Here is a 20,657-nt window from a genome sequence, read left to right on the forward strand (position 1 = left end):
AGAGCTTCAATCCAGGGTATATGAGGCAAGGATAGAGTATTAAAGGCTTCCTAAGAATTTTTCTTTTTCTTCTTCATTAAATTTACAAAACTCCAGAAATCAGCTACAGTGCATAACCAACATTCTTTTCCCTTTCACCATTGGAATCATGTGCCAAATTACCCATGTGGTTTGTATGCTCCAGGCTTCAGGATTACCAAAAGGGACCCCCTATAGTCCCTTTTAAGCAACTGCCTCAATGAATTTGATTTGAAGCTGAATTTTTCTTTAAAGGAGCATTTTCACCATTTGTTACAGACAAACTTTATAATTGGAATTTTTTTCTGAATTACACCTCTTATTAGCAAAATACATGTTAAAAACGACTACCCAAGAATTATATTTTAAACAATCATGAAATCTTCCTATAAAGGAAGCTGCGCATCTACTGAAAAGTAATTATAATTTCTGAAAAAAACCCTACATCAGTCTTGGAGTAGTAGCTTTTTTCGAGAGTGAATTTATAGTAATTCATGTCTGTAGTATAATGTCATTGCTCATTCAAAATGCAGTTTTGCTATTTTTTCCATGATGCAATAACCTTTAAACAGTCTCTTTCTGACAAGACATTGCACATTTTATCTGGAATGCAGGCAGAAGTGCAAAACTTGTGGAATGAAAACTTGATTATTCTGGATACAGCAAAAAATTTGGGCTATGAAGTGGTTGACACCTTTGTCATCACCATGGGACGCTACAAAGAATTCCTGCAGGGGAAGTGTGGCTGCCATTTCCATGAGGTAATAGTTTACGCTTATATCATTCCCAGGTATTTAAGATATTTTAACTGTTAGATCTTAGAAACAAGAAGGTACATGGTGAGGTCAGCATCCATCACTCAAAGTTAGGCCTGAATACAAATTGTGGGGAAAGCAGTTTGCATGGTGGCACTCGTCCATCATTGCTCACCTTGGGTGAGGGGTGGGGTGCAAGGCCACCCAAGGACGTGCTGAACTGCTGGAATGGGGAAATTGAAATGAGCAAACATACCCTTCTGCAAAGGTAACTCACATAAAAGGATGTTGTACAGTTTCCTGGTTCTTGTATTATTTGTTACCTGTTATATATCTCTGCTGCTTCTGCATGGAAGTTTCTCTTTTTACTCAGTCTTATGGGTTTTTGACTGATGCATTCCTAACTGAACAACTCAGCACACTCACTTCAAACCATAAGTACAATTAAAATGGAGCTTAAAATTGAAGAACCAATTTTACTACTATATATCTCTTTTCCTATGTCTGAGAAAAAATAATCTGCAATAGTTACAGTGATACACTGTACAAACAGAAGTGTAGACTGATTGTTCTCCCTCACACTGATAGTCCTGCTTTCTTGACTGAAATCTATAGAATTTTTTGGGAGTGTTATCAGACCCACGTGAGCTCATGTGCCACACATCAACCACACAGCTGGTTTCCACCTCAGGCTCCGCAGCAGCTCACATGTTTTCAGGCCAGTGCCATGGTCTCTGTCCTGCTCTGGGGCCAGCATCAGCAGGTGGGGTTAGTTAACCATTCCTCTAATCCACACTTGAGAGGCACAAACATAGCTCAGTCCAAATGAAGCTGGAAAAGAGGGAGTAAGTCCCAGAGTAGATATTTATGTGATTGATAAATAGTCCCATGGAGCAAATGCTTCTTTCCCTCCTTTTTACCCAGCCAGTTGTATTGACCCTTTTTTATCTAGAGCCCAGATGCTGATGTTTTTGTGGGTCATTGCTGATGTTTGCCATTTCCACAGGTCTTGTGAGCAAAACAGAGAGCTTCAAAATTAAATATTTCAAATGTTTTGTATGGAACTCTGTGGAGAAAACAGCAGGGTGTGATCAGTCATCAGCATTTTTCATGAACTGCTCCATCATTTTGTATGAGCTCATGTGCAGATTTGGTCTTGCTTCTCTGCTGAAGGAATCTCAACAGAGTATGTGTTTCTGAGGAGGATAAGGAGAGAATCTGGCTCACAGAGCTGTTATTAATGAGGCTTGAGAAGTGATTGTGCCTGAAAGAGCCATAGATATGCCCAATAGAATCCATCATGCACCAAAAACCAGACTTGATCTTTGAGGAAAGCAAAAATAAAGTCCTTGAGTTCTTTTTATACTTCATTAGTTTTAATAGTTTTGTCATCAGCTTATTTCTGCATCCTGGCAAGTGGAGTTTCATTAGGTGCTGAAGCAGTTTGCACCAGGAAAATGACATTTTGCCCCCAAGAACAGAGCCAAGAACACTGTGTGAAACCTCAGCACTTTCCATGTTTTCTGAGACCAGATGAGATAGATTAAATCTTGTGCTTTGTACTTTCGCTTTCTTTCTCTTAAAAACTGACACTCCTAAAGTATCAGAAGATGACACCCCTGTGTAAATGACATCTGAGCTAAACATGGCTGTGCAGGAATGCAGGACTGTCCATTCTGTGCAGTCAGAAAACAAGAACTGAAATGCTTTCAGCAGTTCTCATTTAGCTCCCACTAACTGACTAAGAGAAAGCTGTTTCCTTGGAATGGCCTGAAGATTTAGTTCCCACCAACCCATTTCAGAGGGTCTCAGGTGACCCTGATAGCACAGAAATCTCCATGTATGTAGACTTGCTCAGGTTTCTAAGGAATCTGGATTTTCAAAGGGATTATACTGAGCTGGGACAAAATATCTTGCATAACCCTGGCACTTACTGCCCAACATAATTCTAGTTCTATGCACACATGAGAACTTGATTTTTATATACCTCATTCTTTGAAAATGCTTATGGACATTGGTCAGCACTATACAAATATTACAGAAGCTATTTTAAATTTCAGATTGATTTCCTGTTTTGATGGCAGTGAAATAATAATCACTACACAGAAATTAGCAACCCTGGGATTTTTGTATCTTAATAGGTGGCTGGCTGTTGGTGGCTGGGTGAATATTAGATTGCATTCCTGGGAGATTATGCCTAACAGGAATGCAGTTTGGGTGATTGGTTCAAGGTGGCATCATTTTGAAATAATTGCAAGATCTAAGGCACTAATTTAGAAAAATGAACCTACAGTAATTGCATGAAAATAAATAGTAGCCCTTGGCTTAGCTGTATGAAATTGATCAGAGGATATATTAATTTTCTACATGGATAATTCCTGGTCTGTTTTCAGTTCTGCAGCTCCCTCAAAATCTCTCCGTTCAGTCTTTCAAGCCTTTGCACTTGTTATTTCTTCACTCACACCTAATTTTGTATGATTTATTTCACTGCATATGAGTGTTGATTCTGATTGTTCAGTGACAGTAAATATATATTTATATTTTTATAATGTATATAAATATACATTATATTTTTAAAAGCTAACATGCTTCAGCATAAATATGTGCATTAATAAATGAATTCTGCATTTTCAAGTGTCTGCTGTGACTGACACAGCAGGAAAACTGATAGGCATCAGAGCTATTAAATCAGCATACATATACTATTTTAAAAATAAGTTGACCACCTTTTGTGCATTCTCTGGGTTTTCCACTGAGTGGGCTGAGTTCTCTGTCCTACATATGTGCAAGGTTCTGTCTCTCTCAAAGCTGCTTCATTATTCAGTGACTGAGTAGTCACTGAGACAAGACCTTCAGCATTTCACTGGAGATCACTCCCCAGTCGTTAAACTCCTGACAGCCATACCTTTCACTTTCTCTCTTGTTAGTCCCATGAACACAGTTTTATTCCATACAAGCTAAACATGCTAATCCCAGAGCTTTATACATATTTCAGGGGCCAAGGTGAAGTATTCTTCAACACTAAGTTACTGAATCATGTTGTGGTTCTGTCCCTGTGGAGTCCTGGGGAGAGGATGTGAATTGCTCCATAACTCCCTTCTTGTAGAAATGACACACGAGGGTTTTCATCTCAATGTGAGGCTGGGCCAGGCTTGCATCAGGATGTCAGAATGAGGGATTCTCACGGGGCTCATAGCTGAGACACATTATATGTGCCTCAAGTGCTTGGTATCAGACCAAGATTTAAACCTTTCTACAACTTGGAACAGTCATGAGTTTTGTTTTGGGTAAATTGTCTCTGATGAAAGCAACAGAGTCTAATAAACAAAGGCATTACAAATTCAAATGACTGAGTATAATGGCCTATGAATGTAGATTTAAAAAATTAAGATCTTGCTCTTTAGTTAGTTTACAACATAACAAATTTGCCATTAAAATAATGCTTATGAGCAACTTGCACCTCAAAGTAAGAGTATCAGGACCTGCTTCATGGACAACTGCCTCAGCATTTCTGCACACAGCTGTGTGTCTGTCTTTCTAGGTGCAGGCACAAAGCACTCACATGTGTCATTTCTTTTGCAGGTGGTGAAATCCAATCCCTCTGAAGAAAGGCCACACATAACAATGACGTTATCGGGGCACTATACGCTGGGGAAATATTTCGGCAGTCAAAGCACAGCATCACAACTGCAGGAGTATGCAACAAATTCTCAGTCCCCCTATCATGTCCGAGGTCCAATAAATCAAGTTTATTCTGAAATCCTTCTCAGCAGGCTCTGTGCACGTAAGAGGGAGTTTGTCAGCACATAGCCTCTCTTGGATGTAGCACCGAGACTAGAGAAGTGCCACTGCCTGAGGGACAATTGAAGGAGCACAGTGGATTAAGATATGCTTCCTCAACTGACTGCATACACACAAAGAGAGTTTGGGACATGTGGTATTTTCCCAAAAACCTTGTGAAATTAAGATATGCCCTGGTGACTCTTTTGTGTGAAAGTGGAAAATGGAGGGTTGCAAAGGAGAGAAGAGGGGAAGTTACTTGAACTGTTGCCAAAGACTAGAACAGCTGTACTTCAAGCAAGTGTGTATTATTGATAGCAAAAAGAGACCTATATATTCACTTGAACATTTGGAAAGGGCTGCTTTAGGTCTTCAGCACTATCTACTTTTCTATTTATGGAAACACTGTAATATTTGAATGTATTTAGAAACTGACTACATTCCGTTTGAAAGAGTTTTATTTTATGTGGAGAGTTTTCACTTCCATATTATACATTTTCTGCTTAGAAACTTGGTTTATAGAATCTGAAAATGTCTATTAGCATTTTACTGGTGATGCTGAGTTTTGAACTCTAGTGTTTTTAGTAAAAACACATCTCTTTGTATTTTAGATGAACAGATATCTACTCTATTTTTTTGCATGTTCTGAAGCTAATAGGGAGATAGATTAGCTATACTTGAGACTGATTGAAACTGTCTCAATGTAACATGTAAATATAGTGAATTTGTTAACATTAATTTATTTATGGTCCCAGTTTAGGAGAGTGTCCATATGCAGGAAGAATGCTTAGATAAGTGCTTCAATGTCTACCTTGGCCTGAAAGCCAATCAAGTATTCTTCCTGCAGAGAAGTGCCATTTCTTTAATGATATTTTTATAAAATGCTTGCCAGTGTGTGCAGCCAGTACTGCAAACATAACAAAAACCCCCCTTTCAAGCACACATAAGATTTTCAAGATCTGGTAATTTATCAATCACAGGAAGCATGTGATGTGATGGCAGCAGAATATACTGCCAGCATCGCTTGCTTGGCACAGCCAGCCAGTTTCATTTCAGTCCTTCTCTGAACTGCAGCTTCATGCTGTAGCCCAGCTACATCCCCAGTGTTTGCAGAATTTCTGTGGGTGACACCCCGGGGAGAAGCTGTGTGTTGGTCCCCTCCATAGTGCTGGCAGCCCTCTCATTCACAGCTGTGGTACCCAACGGGAAACCGTGCACAGCCCAGGATTAGCAGCTGGGTGACAGGTTAGTGGCAACCCACAGGACTGCTGTCCCTAAAAATTATCCACTTATGGATTTTTATTCATCCAGTCACACAGCAGGCAATCAAGGCACCACTCTGCCACTATGGTGTTTTAACCAGGTAGGTGCAAGTCTAACAAAGGATCTGCTGAGTTCTGTGTCATGCTTCCCTGCCACAATTTTACATATAATCCTCCCCTAGCATCTTCTTTGGGAAAGGAAGCCACAAAAAATGTCAGGGAATAAACAAAGGACAGGGCTGCCCTGTGTAGAATTAGGGCTAGCAAGTCATGACACAACATTTAGTATTTGCCTAAGATCCTGTATCTATCCACAGTTTGTGTGCCCAGCTGTAGTTTTGTGAATTTGTGCTTCTTCAGGTAAGATATGTAGTTATAATAGGAAATTGTCATCCAATATGGAGTTTGGCATCCTAGGTGATAGAGAATATCCTCCAAAATGGGATCTTGCATACCTAATTTAAGATACCTTTCACTATATTGAAAAAGCTCCGAACTTACATAATGACAAAATTAGTGAAAATGGTGTGATTATATCTGTTTCTGTATAATATGCTGCTGATTGCTTACAGTAAATATCTCCAAATTTCAATGTAAGGTTTTCCCTGGCATGGAAATCTACGTAAAAGATGGGTCAGGAGCTGTGCATAAATACTGAAAATATCAATATTTGGTTTTCAGCAATATGATTATCTAAAGAAAATAATTGTATGCAAAAGATGTAATATATTCTCTTGGGTGTGGAAATCCAGAGCTTTACAACCTAAAAGCTGAAGGATAGAATATCATCATTAATGTTAGTAGATGCAAAATGCAGCCAGATGTCTTTGGTATTAAGATGATCGATGATAGGTATATTACAGTTCTGCTTCTGATAAGATTTTTTTGTAGCTCATTTAAATCCACATGCTGTTACTGTTATTGTTCTGTACACAAATGTTTTTAAGCCATTAACTAGGCTTTTATGGGTTTTTTTTTAGCTAAAATCTATTGCTGAAGCATCAGCTTAGTGATGAAAAGAAAAGAGCTGACTTTGTTATACTCTAGTGGATACCAGTGAATGTGCAATTCATCAGTTCTGGTTTCACCACAAAATGGTTTACATGTGCTGTACACCCAGATGTCTTAATGTTTTCCAAATCTTGATATTTTTCAAATGTATTAAGTGTATATTTACCTGTGTGTTTTGTATTTTTTACATGTCTATGTACATTAATATGTCTGTACAAAGTCATTGGTACAATTTGCAAATTGATCTTTATTTAAATGAGTTGTTTGAATAAGCTGTTTCCAACACTGTGTATGATCCACATAGTCTTAGGAATAAACAAAGGATAGTAAGCTACATTTTTGTTATTTAACTTTAAAATATATCTAGTATCTCTATCTATGTGAAAGGTGGGAGTTGAGATTCACATGCAAGGATTGCTTGCTCATATGCATTAAAATTTATAGATTAAGACAATAAAAGGATTACTGTGTTTGAATTCCAGTGAGAGCACATGTTGCTGTCTACAGTTTACTATACAATTATTATATCTGCTGTGACATTTTGCCTGAATAAACATGAAATTGTTCTTATAGTCCGTGCATCTACCTTAGTCCCATTACTTGCCATTAAAATAGCAAAGGACCTAGTAGTCAGATTGAGTTCCACCTCCTAATGCAGGCATGAATGGCCCTGGAATTAGTGGTAGGATTGGAATATTTAGGCTGGGGAACAAGAACTCTGAGAAATGGGGTTTCCTGCTCAATGTCTGCCCGGCAGCAGGCAGAGCTTAGAACAGAGGTAGGGCAAACATAAAGCTACAGGCAGAGTCAGAATGTAACTGTGTTGCAAAATAAACACTCTGATTTACAGAGGAGTAGTCTCAGTTATTATTGCATGCCTTCAGCTGAAGCTGGAGCACGATTTACCAGTGTCCAGTGAGTTGCAACTCCTCACCTCTCATAGATGTTGAACAGTTGTTGAACAGTGAATGGGGTTGGAGCAGGGTACCTGGCCACCATGATCAAGTCCATCTTAATAAATATCTTCAGAATAACTGACTGACTTTGGAATAAAATTTTTTTCCCTTTTTGTAGGGAAATGCCTTGACAAGTCCTCTCTGTCATCAGAGTTGCCAGATTTCAGGGGGCTGAAAGAATGGACTGCAAATACAACATTTAACATTAGTCGTGGTATTCATTTGAAAATTATAATCTTCAGAATAATCTCTTTCACACTGTTAAATACAAGGCCTTTATTTTTCTCTTCTGTGACACATTAAAGGGACATCAAAGTAAGTTTATTTGCTTAGTGGGTGGGGTAGCGAGGCATCAAATTACCTCAAGGTTGAAATAACCACTAATAGTTATGATTCTGTTGCTATGTTGAGCCAAAGAGAATGCTTTGAAGATGCAGATATGTGTGATATTAAGTTGACTGCAGTCCAGGGATCTTCAGATTACTCTTTTAGAGTAAAGCAATTTTTAGAGGTGCAGTGAACTGTTTGGCATAGACCCAAACTGCTAAACAAGTCTCTGTAGAGTCACATGAAAAATATGGTCTTACCTTCTTGTTTGCCTCCTAGCTTTGCATCTGGCTTGTCTTACCTCACTATCTGCACCTGCTCTACTCCACATCAGCCTTTCTTTCAGATGACCTTAGAAATTTGTGTTTTGTCAGATTAGCAGCTTCTAGAAATCTGAGATATAATTGTTGCAAATTCAGTCTGAATCTTCAAAATACATTTTTGTCAAGCCCAAAAGCACTAGAATAGAGCAGGGCAGGCCTCTTATCTAGGGCAGTGATTTTCTCTGATGAATATAAAACAGCTGTGTTGTATTAAGTAGTTTTCACTAGCACTTAGCTCTTCATGGAGCTTGCCTTTACCAAACAAAAATCCATCTTTCAAACTCCACTGCCATCTTTACCTGTGTAAATCTTCCAAACACCAGAGCAGTCTGTGTAAAATGCAGGCATAGATATTTATTGGTGCTGGTACGTACCTGAAGTATTTGCTGGTACCTTCACAACATCCATTGAACAGAAAAGCTCTGACTACAGAGTAAAAAGACACTGTGTATTTTAGGCTTACACTTTACTCACCTGTGATTAGATTGTACTAAAAATAGTGCTGCATGTCAGCCTAGGCCAGCACCTGTAGCTGAGAGTTCTAGAAAACCACTCAAGTCATTAACTGCGGTGGTCAAGATGAGCCTGTGGGGGTCACAACAGGGTCTTCTGCAGCACAAGTTTCTGTTGTGATGGGCTTGTCACATTTTTATTTTTTTTCATCTGGCTGTTGGACTAGCTCTCAGCACCTGTGGGCAGCCCTTCCTGCAAGCCCTCAAGCATGTTCAACAGCCTTGGCAAGGGACACCACAGCATGCAGCCCTGAACTGAAGATCAAGCACATGTCTAAATAAAATCTGAGGTCTTTATGAAACACAGCATCTGTTATGGTTTCCTCTAGTACTGAGCTTCCCTAATGAGGAGCAGAATTCACTCCCATTCAACTGAAACTCAAATACCAAGGTGTTTTCCCAGCTTTTGCAAACTTTTTTCCTCACTGCTTGCTTGCCTGAAATGACGGGAGTGAACTGCTCTGCATGCTGCTGCCTAACAGGGAGGTGTGTTCACACTGTCACTGCAGTGGGCATTTCCCTCCCATACCTCATTGTGGGGACTGCATCCCCACAGCAGATGGTGCTTTCAATATTGTGATTTTTTATCAGTTTTGAGCAGTGGCAGTCTGTGTGGTTAAAACAGCTCAGTGTCTGCCTGCACCACCTGCCCCTGTGCTGCTCTAAGGGTGCTGAGTAGACTCTGGGTGAAGACAAGAGTGCAGAACTAAAATTCTTGAGTAAGGAATAAAAATTACTCAGACATGTGGAGGGATAGAATGTAAGAAAATGAAGATAGTGCAGAAGGTAGTCTCACACCTGAGGAGTTGCAGCTGTACCAATCACCAAAGATTAGGAACAGGCCTGCCTTTAATAGGCCACAGCTGTGTCCAGTAGGAAGACGAGTGCTACAAAAGAGTGGGTTAGCTGGGTGAGGAGGGAGATGGTGTTTGCTTTTTGTGCTGTGAAGAGAGATGGAGTCAATGCTGTGAGGAGATGCCCATGAGAAATCACTGAGAAGGTATGGGAGATTTGCAATATAATAACAGCACAGACACCTCTTGACGAAGTCAAGGCAGTCAAGAAGAGCTTACTGCAGATCAAGTGTGTGAAATTAATGTTAGTAAATTAAAGTTAGTAAATTATATGGATTATTGTGAGGGTTGGAAGACCAGATCTGTGTTTGGCAGTTTCTCACTTGATGTGTTCCAAAAACATCTTTTATATTTTCTTCTGTTCTTGTCATTATCAACTTCCATATTTCTTTTATGATTCTGTGGGACTGAGAAGTTTGAAGTAATATTTCTACTCTGCCTGATAATGATTGTGCAACCTCCTCAGATGATAGTCAAGTTATCCAACATATGAGAGAAGTTTTATTACTTCTGAATGGCATTTTTCCTTTACTTCCATATGCCAGCTCCAAAGTTTCTTTATATTTACAGAAAGCTTTAGTTATGACAGCTCTAATGCCTTCAGTGTATTCAAAGAAACCTGCCAATCCCTATTGATCCTAACAGGACAGAAAACACTTTAAGCCTTGAAAACCTGGCCTTGCAAGCCATTGGAGCACCCAGCATGGTCTAGCCCACAAATGGCTTCCTTTGAAACAGAGAATCACAGTTGTGTTCTACTAAAGTTTTCACTGGGGTGGTTACAATTTAAAGATTATTTTTGTGGACTGATGTGGGGGTTTTTTTAGCTCAGGGCCTTTGTTGAGCTCTGTTTGCAGCAAATGGTATCTATTAGCTACTGTAAAATCCTATTTCAACATCCTTTCACACTGTGTCCTGCCCAGTTCTTATAAAACACATACATACAACAGGATTTACTGCTGATGGTAAAAGGTTAAATCGTAACAGGTCTTACTGCTCCACCCATTACAGGTCCCTAAATTCTACATTGCATCATTTCTGTGCAATAACAAGGACTCAGGGTCTAGTAATTTCTTAATGCAGGGCTCCTCAGTCTCTAGAACAGTTCAGCACTGTAGCCCTGATGGAGTTATCAAAATAACACACCTTCAGCTGTGAAATGCATACAGTAGAGCCTGCAGGCATACTCAAAACTTGCCTGTTGGATCAAGGCCAGCCTGGAAGTCAAGGACAACAGCTTCTAGAGACTGTTCTCAGGCACCAAAACCAGCTTTCCTACATATTTAACAGAGGCATTGTAATTATGATTGTGGTCACACTTGGCTTCTTTGTAATCATCACAGAAAGACCAAAATCTGAATTATTCTCTAGAGGTGTCTATTATTTCTACAATATTGCTTACTGTAAAGGCAACCTAAAGAAACTCAGATTTTTTGATCGATGCCTAAAGTTTTAAGAGAAGAATGTCAGTTTGGCAGAGATGTCTGTGTCTCAGATTTCATTATATGGGTAAGAGATGTTTTTACATCCCTCTTCTGCTCCTTTACTGCAGGAACTTGAACACAAGGCCACAACCACCATCACCAGGAGATGCTTTCAGTATGGATAATGTGGAACATTCTCAACCTCTGCTTCTGGAGCTGCTTGTATATTTAACAGTGCACTGTTCAGAGGGACACCAGTCCTGCTGGCCAGCAGAACATTTCATGGTAGTATGGGATATACAGGTTTAACATCCTTCATCTGGGTAAATGAAGAACAAACCTCCACCTACTGCCTTACAAGAGGGCTAGGTGAGTGTCTGTTTCTGTGAGAAAAGCCAGACTGACAGGCACCTAACTCCAGGAAACAATAGGGATACTTTTTCAAGTTTAGAGGTAATATCAGAGATATTGGTTGTTATCTGAGGGCCCCAGCTTCTAGCACTTCTGTACCAGAAGTGCATTGTGAGCCCAAGCAACTCAGGGACTGCTGACCACTATGCAGGAAAATGTCTAATAGTCATTAAACAGTGAGCCTGACCTTGGCCACATTCCCCATTTTGGCTCCATGAAGAATTTAGTGCCCTTAGCATCTCTGCACAGCACACACACAAATACACCCTCAACATTACTGCTCTATGTGGGGCTTGTAGCTTTTCATGAAACTGCTCTCTGCCTCACTTAGCTCAAAACAATACCCTATAGAAGAGACCTCTTTGAATTGTAGTGTGCAAGCTGACTTGTGCAATTTCAGATGGTTTGAGTGGGGCTGTGAGATAGATTTATAAAGCTGCCATTCACCCTGTCATAACTTCTATGTCCTTGAAGACATAGAAGGGAAAGGCAAATGGAGAGCTGGAGCCAGGAGAGAGCTGATAATCTCACCACAAGTTAGATGCAGAAAAAGCTCATCCATCCCCACTGAAGTGCTGTTGGTGGACTGGTCTGCACTTCCTGGAGTTTAAATGCCTCGCTTCAAAGTAATATTCTTAATGTGAATAAATACCTGCTACAAATAGAACTGTGTAAATGAGATTAAAAGGGTCAGAAGCAGGAACTTCTAAATTTTTGGTAACTATATCTAACTGTCGACAGACCGAGGGACCACAATGAATCTATAAAACAAGTTAACACCTGCTCCTCACACTTCTGTTAATTAAAATTCAGTAGAGATGCAAGTCATTGAAATGAGTGATCTGTCACTCCACAGGAGCCAGTCTGGAGTGGTCTGTCTGTCTGTCTAGACAACCCCGCAATTACCACATTTGGTATCTGCTGTGCCATCTTCCATGCTCCTGCAGCCTGGGCACTGGGGTTATTTCCTAAGGCCTGAAGGACAGAATATCAGCCCTCAAGTTCACAGTCATTTCTAGTTTTGACTAGACAAACTCCAAACAATCTCTTTTGATAGTGGGGAGCTCAATACAGGTACAGAGCTGACTATAAGCTCTCAACCCCCAAATAACAGTGCCACCATCTCAACACTACAGAATTTTGTCCTGCAGCTACTGTGAAAGAGTGAGTGCAGTAGCACAGCCCAATCTTTGGCAAACAAAGTGGCTGCCATGTGGCAGACAAGGGCAGCACTTGTGCATCTAGCAAGCCTTCTCATGTTCAGAGGAAATGCTACCTGGGGTGGATTTGCTTCAGTTTATTCCGCTTGGGAATTTAGGATCTAGACTTGCTCTGTCAACCATAATGAGGTCTCTACCTCTTTTTGGGGCCTGGGAAAGCTGGGATGGTCCTGTCCCTTTCCATCATCCTGACCACACATTTTCTGGGATGTTTGTAAGTGAAAACACCACGCTGACTGTTTGTTGCCTGGTTCAAGGCTGTTGTTACCTCTGCTGAGCAAAGGCTTTCTAGGCAGAGCATAGAGGATCTGAGGAGAAAAGTTCTACAGAACATTTAATGGTTTGACAGTAATTCAGCCACAGACAAGTTGCTGAAGTGAAAAGTATGGCTAATGTCCAAGTGGCAGCGCACTGCAATATAAAATGAAAGAAAAATCAAGGCTTGATTTACGAGGGCTCTGGTAAAAATGCTATGACACAACACTGGTAGGTTTTAAATAGGGATTTGAGTCTTCAAATCTTTCACCAAGTTATATTGAAGGATCTAGACTTTTTTTTTTTTTTTTTTGTTTCAGATGGAATATTTGTGGGATTTTTTCTCATCACACAACACTATTGACAGCAGTGCAAATTGAAACAGGAATCTGAGGTCCAATCCTGGCTTGATCATTGATGACAACTTGTTACTTTTGGAGAAACTAGAGAGATCTGGCAGAAATTGTCCATATCTTTCCAGGTTATTTGTGACAGATTTAACAACTGTTATGAAAGCACCTAAGAGAATTCCCTATTATGGTCACATATTGAACTATAATCAATGCATCTGCTTGCTGGATCCATAAATATTGTATGGCCATCTAGCCAAGAATCCAGATAATCCTGTGTCTTGCCCATAGGTACAATATGTGGATCTATTCATGTCTAGACTCCTTTTTCCAACTGGTTACATTTTTGTTTAAAAATATCCCCAACAAGGTGCTCCAGATGGTCAGAAAATGACAAGCCTCTGAAGCCCAAGGTTTTTCTGATTTGCTCATGCTTTACTTAGGTGCACACGATTTATGAACATGACTGCATGCAAGGAATTCACAGATTCCCCTCGCACATCTTGATGAATCCTGCTAACAAGTAATTGTCATCCTCTAACAAAAGCATTCCCAGACTTTTCCTGCCTTCCTTTGAATATTCCTCATTAAAATCCTTCGGCCCTTCTTTTCCACTCCTATCCTTTTCCTTACTTCTTCATCTCCCCTTCCACCTGCCCTGTCTCTGAACAAGTGACCAACCTCATTTTCCAATCCCCACACATCACCTTAGCCTGCTGACTAGTGCCCAGTTCTCAGCTGTGGAGCTGTGGTCTCTGTCAGCTTTATTTTGGATGAAGGCTTTGTGAGCAAGACAAGGTGCCTGTGTTTACACAGGCCCACTGCACAGCTAAAACTTGTTAGAAGCAAAAGTTGTAAGAGGTCAAAAACTAAAATAAGGAGGAAATGCATTTCAGTTTTTCATTTTCTCTTACAAGATCCATCTCTTCCTCCATCTCCCTCATTTTATTCTCCAGCCAATTAATTTCACCAAATTCCTGTTTTCATAGAAATGTGTTCTACCTGTCCATTTATCTTCCATCCCCTGTGCCTGTACAGGCAAAATTAAGTTTACACAGCCATGGCCTCCTTTTTAGCCGATTCTAATACAGAGACCGTGCACTAAAGGAAGGAAAGTTTGGTTTTGCTGAGGTGGAGACCCCTGATTTAAATGGGTGGAGCTGCATTCCCGTAAATGGCCGGTTTGGGATTTGGAGCGTAGATTGCACCAACTCTCACACTCACACGTGCACAAGTGGTCTCAGGAGTCGCACTGTAAAGCAGCTCCCCTTGTAACACACCACCTCAGCATACAGCTTTAAGGGTCTTAAAGCTTCTATAAAACAGCTGTTTCCATAGTTCCTGGCCACTTTCTGAAAGTGACAGATTCTGCAGCTAGGGAGTAGTTTAACAGCTGATTATATTTTTTTCAAGTCCATTTGCTTATTTTTGTAAGGCAGGTAAATTTAAAGTTAATATACAGCACTTCTATAGCCACAAATAATACAATGAATCTTTGTTCTCCAGTATTGCAGCAGGGATCTTATCCAGTAGACACTTACTGTTAAGTTCATATGATGTAAATATAGTCTGATACAGCTTAATTCACCAGACATTTATGTTTCTGCTTTATTTATACTGCACAGACAGTGCCACTTATTCCTTTAAAGTAGCAACAGATATAAAATAGAAACCATATGGAATATTTGCAAGCTCTGAAGATTTTATCATCAGATTTGAGAATATGTTTCTTTCCATTTTGAATACATATGATTCACTTTACATTTTGTATTTAGGATTCCCTTTGAGCTATGTTGCATTAGTTGTTTTCCTTCACCAGTTTCTATAAGAGTACAAGTAATTTTTATTGGTAAAGATATGTGATCAGTATTTACTCTCTGTCCTTCAATTCAGCTTATATTTTTGTTTTGTCTTTGTCAGTATATTCTTAACTCTCAATATCTACATTTACCATAAGGAGACATTAGTGATGACATTGATAACAATATCATCTTCAATCTCAAATGGAAAAATAAAAATAGTACCTAATTTCTTAATAACTGTGATAATATAAAATTTGTGACAGCTGCAATGAAACAAAATATATTGACTTCCCTTTCATGTATTTTTGCACCTGAATCACACTGTCAAGCTCCCTCTACAGTCATGAAAGATTTGAATCACATGTGGCCATTAAGTTGTACTTCAAAGCACAAGTCAAGTATCACCAAGTCAGTCTCAAAATCTTTCCAGTTAAATGTCCTATAATATTGGCCAGCATGCTGTGATATCCTCTATAGCCTGAGGATGAGATAAGCAGGAAGTGCACAGAGATACGAGATTTGCATGCTAACCAAGTCAGCTGTGTGATAATAAAATAGAAAACCCTTAGGGCTTTCTTCCCCTTTGTTCCAACAGATATGGATGTGTAACAAGCCTTGGAAAACACAAGATGAAGTAAAGATCTAAAGATAGTAATTTCTGGAAAACAGGCTCATTATCCCTATTTTTGGTGTGGACCAGGCCTGTTGTATATCATCATGATGTTTGTCCATGACCAAATGGACTCTCCTGGATCCTTGCAGATAACACCTCCCAGAGTGCAGCTGAAGAGGATGTATGTTGCATTAAAACACAGATAATGGCATGTCTGGCACTGGAAAATAATTTTGAGGAATAACACAAAGCTTATGTTCCCAGTTCATTATCCAAAACTATTTCTAATCACTTCTGCTGAAATAGTCATAGATATAAAAAGCAAAAACTCAGGGACAGTAATGAAGCACCTGTCAGACTCTCACATGCAAAAGTACCAAGCACAGCTGGGGCAGTAGTGAGCCCAAGCAAATTCTCATGCAATTGCTGAGGATAATTAGAAAATAAAATGGATTATATTTACAGAAATGAGAGATTAAAGGACTTGATGGTCCTGCCAGTTGTCCTTCACTACCTAAATGGCAGGAAAATTTTGAATCAAAACATGGCTGAATTTTCTGAGCAATAACAGAGCATTTGCTGTGAGTGTATTGAGACTACAGAAATATCCTTATTTCTAGACAGAAGATATCATTAACTTGGTTTTGAGGCTGTAAATAATTTGTTCATTCAGGAGAGAAACTTAATACTGTGTGCACTATTAAGAACAGATATTTATGGCACCGTGGCACTTAATTTTACACCAGTGTTTGTGAGCCCCTTTTCACTTTGTGTGGGGAATCTTTCTCAGGCCCTGGGAACTACAACAAGCCAGAGACTCCAGGCATCTGGGCAGCAGCCCTGTCCCTGCAGGAGGGTAAGGAGTGGCAGAGGGAGTGACAAATTGCCCAGCTCCACCCTGGGAGTCAGCATCAACCACTGCACTTTTGAAGCACTCAGACACTTCCATCAGAGGGATTTATGGGGTCCTGGCACCATGTGGATGCTCCAGAGCAATACTGGGCCATGGACCTCCTGCTTGTCCCTTCCAGCAAAGACTACATCACCTCCTGGAAGGTGTTGGGGTGGAGGGTGCCTGCCCTGCTCTCCAGGATGAATCCCTTGGCATGACTGCTGCTGCCCAGGAACGCTGATGTCCCCTCACTCCTTCCCCTGCTCCTCAGGAGTAGAGGAAATTGCAGATTCTCAAGCACCGCACTGACCCCATTTTCACTGGTGGTCACTGGAGGTTTTTGCAGTTGTTGAGCTGCTCAAACATCTCACAACACAGGGGTAAAAGGAAGTTTTCAAATAAAGAATTATAAGCACAATAGGAAACTACCAGTGGGAAAGGCACAAAAAATACAAAAAAATCTTAAACCAATTTAAACTATTTCCTTTTATCCCCATGGCCTTAACTTTTGCATGATTTAGATCAATGCTATTACAAGGTTGCTGAGATGTTAAACCCCAGCTATTCTGATAACTTGCCAGTTTAGCAGAGTTCAATTAGTTGGGGACAGCCTAAACCCTGTAGACTTTGGCATCTTGCCCACGGCTGCACACTTTTTAAACCACAACTACCCTGTCTTATGCAACAGTGGGGAAATATCACAGCTGCAGGAATATAAGAAGGGTAAGGTTTCCAAAGCTGAAAGACTTTTTTTGACAACAGTGTTAAAAGGTTTAAGTGGGTTCACATAGCCCAGTGCCAGGCCCAGTCAAAGAAAAAATTGTTAGAAAAAGAGAAGGCGGCAATCTCTGAGGAGAGGAAATAAGGACGTGGCTCAGGAAACAGGTAACATCTCACACTGATTTAGCAAGATTCAATCAGATTCAAAGAAGGATTTTATGTTTGCCATCTAACCAAATCAAAAATTTTGACAGTCTTATAAAACCTGCAAGTGCAAGGCATCCTGTAGCCATTTGATATTCAAGTGAACATTTATGAAGGGACAGATTGCTTTCTTACTAGGGAGTTTCTTGTACCTTGATTTTCAAGATGTGCTCATTACCAGTGAAAAGATATAATTTTATATGGACCTTGGATTATTCACAATGTAACTGTGAATAATCCACAGTAACTTTTTAATATTTTTTTATTTTATCAATCAAAAAGTGCTAAGTGGGAATGGGGCAAGAAGTGCAATAAGGATTATTGGGGACATAAAGGAAAAGCGCCGAGACACAAAAGATGAAATTCATACACTGAAATGGGAAAGATCACTGAAATTGGGGGCGGGGGAAATGTGTAATTAATTACTTGAATCTGGAATGTTTTAAATGCTGTCCTATGACTAGAATGGCTCTTAACTTCAAAAAGTGGGCCATTCATTTCTTCCCATTGCCACTACACCATGGGTAGAAAGGGACTACTTCCATGTTTGTTGACACAATATCATTCTTCCACATTTCTTCCTAAGCTTCCTCTGTTTTAACTGGCCTTGTAGGTAAATTTACATGTCAGTACAAATAGTCTGACCACTGGACCAAATGCTTTGCAAATTAAGCACATGTTCATACCTTGATGAATGAGAAGATAAAAAACTGATCTTTGTATTACGACAGAGTTACAGAGTAGATTCTTGTTTCTATCATTATCCTCACTCAAACAATAAGTAGATCATTAGAAATTGAATTAGCAGTGAGAAACCAAGGAGCTGATAATGGATTTGATGATGATGCACCCCCGACACCAGAAAATTAAATATCTCCCTGATTGTCACTTCTCTCATCACAGGATGGCAACAGTTCTGTGTGTGTGAATCATGTCTCTGTAAGGAGATGTAACAAATCGTCTGTGAAAGGGTCTTGTGGAAAGTGTTAATGCAAATTATCAATTTGGGAATATAAACTGTGGGAAAGTGGGAATATAAACTGTGTTGTAGGCAGCACTGCTCCTAGGGGAGCAGTTCTTCCTCCTTCCTCTAGCTGTATTACTGAAATTCAGTAATTCTTTGGGAGCAAGCATGCTGCTTCTGTGCACACTATGCATAAGCACACACACACAGAGTACCTGATCCTGCTCATCTCAGGAAATTCTGTATGAAGCTTACACATACATCAACAAAGCAGTGGTATTACATCCTCAGGAGAGTCTGGTTTAAAAATAAATAAGGAATACCTTCTCATTGAGGGGCAGCACTCTCACTGCCCCTGTGGTGCGATGGCTCTGCTTGGGTAGCACTATCTTGCCAACAATGTTCTTTCAAAGAAAAGGCCTGGCACATCTGCCATTCCCAGAGTGGTGGCACATCGTGCAGCCAAGCTCTGAGGGGGATTGGGAGCATGCTTTTTGTGTTAGAAGTACAGATTTTGAGTTTGGTCACCACACGTGATAAATTCCATAGGTGAAGGTATAACCTGATATAGGTTTTCTTCTGTTCATTTTTATAAGATAAGGGGGTAATGACCCCATTTTATGCACAGGTAGAATAAAGCAGTTTGTTCTGTTCCATTCATGTCTCTGATGGGCACCAGAAGCTCCAGGAGAAGAATAATAATTTGAACAAAGCTTTCAAAGCATTTTTTCCTTTTATCGACATTTGATTTTCTTCTTTTTTAAAATAAAAAATGTGGGCATTTTAGTATGAATGGCCACAGAAAGACCCACCATGGCCAGAGAAAGCAAGATAAGCAGAAAGTAAAATTTATCTTCCCTGATTTATAGTAAGGTTTTCTCACTGAATTTTGGCACTTGACCATGGTTTGGATTCTGCTTCACTGTCTCTGCATCCCACTTATGTTGCTGTCTGTGATGGAGCGAATGGTCTTCCAGCAAAGAGGCCTCTGAAGCATCAGCTAATTAGAATTTCAGCCTTCAGAAACATTTGACAAATTACAATAAATTTTGGTAGATCAGCGAGGCATTTCTAAATTGCTTCCCTTTGCCAATTTGCAAAGCACATAATGTGCAAGGTAAAGTGTTTTCCCTTGTAGGCTCTTGTTAGCCAGCTGACCTGCATGCAGACACAGGGCTCCAGACTGCAGGAACACTGCTGTACCTGCTGCCCTTGCCTGGGAAGAGAGTGCTGCTGAGGGAATAGAGCAGAGACGGTGCAAAGAGCAGGCAGGAGGCTAAAGCTCAGCAGGGCAGGGGATGGGGATCTGCTGGGAGCCCGGCTGTGACAGCAAACAGGGGAGAGGCTGCAAGGGAAACAGATGGGAGATTAGGATTCAAACACATTGTAACCCAAACTTTTTTAAATCAGATGGTCATGGAAAAATGTAGTTTGTTTCCAGTCACTCCTAGAGATTGAACTGGATGATGTCAAGAATTCACTTACAATATATTTTACTTTTTGTTTAGCATCAGCCCTCCAAATTGCAAATGTTTCACTGCAGAGTGAAACACGATCAAAGGGTTTCCCTAACTAGGCAAAGACAATTGTGGCAAAAAATGTACATAAAATCAGATCCCCATGAGAACCCAACAGAAAGGTAATTTATTTATTTAAGGGGCCATATATGAAATGCTACAAATAGGATTGGACTTTCTGAAATCAATATTTTTAAATTTTAAATCTTACATTGCTATTTGTGTATAAAGTTCTGTAGCTACTACAGAAAAATTCACATACAAGAATTTAGAACCAAAAGATCTATGATAATTTTAATAAATTAAAAAAAAACAAACAGCGTCAACAAAATAAAAACAAACAACCACAGAGAAGAAACTTTTTTAAAGAACCTGCAGGAAAAAATAATTTCAGAGTGGGTTTGACAAATTCATAGAGGAGATAAAGCAGCCCATAAGGAATCCACGTCTGCTAGACCAAGGCTCTGAATTAACTTTAGAAGATGGA

General features: G+C 39.9%; 1 protein-coding gene across 3 annotated transcripts in view; it reads left to right on the forward strand.

Moving 5' to 3' along the window:
* CPED1 (cadherin like and PC-esterase domain containing 1) overlaps nucleotides 1-7,411 on the forward strand; it is a 143,265-nt gene extending 135,854 nt beyond the window's left edge. For all 3 annotated transcript variants that reach the window (XM_005481953.4, XM_014275930.3, XM_074539959.1), the window contains 2 exons: nucleotides 633-779; nucleotides 4,356-7,411. In XM_005481953.4, coding sequence (XP_005482010.2) covers nucleotides 633-779; nucleotides 4,356-4,583 — 375 coding nt within the window. In that variant the 3' untranslated portion in view covers nucleotides 4,584-7,411. The remainder of the gene's footprint in view (nucleotides 1-632; nucleotides 780-4,355) is intronic.
* Nucleotides 7,412-20,657: the final 13,246 nt, after the last annotated feature.

The sequence above is a fragment of the Zonotrichia albicollis genome, chromosome 4, assembly GCF_047830755.1.
Source record: "Zonotrichia albicollis isolate bZonAlb1 chromosome 4, bZonAlb1.hap1, whole genome shotgun sequence".
Classification (NCBI taxonomy): Eukaryota; Metazoa; Chordata; class Aves; order Passeriformes; family Passerellidae; genus Zonotrichia; species Zonotrichia albicollis.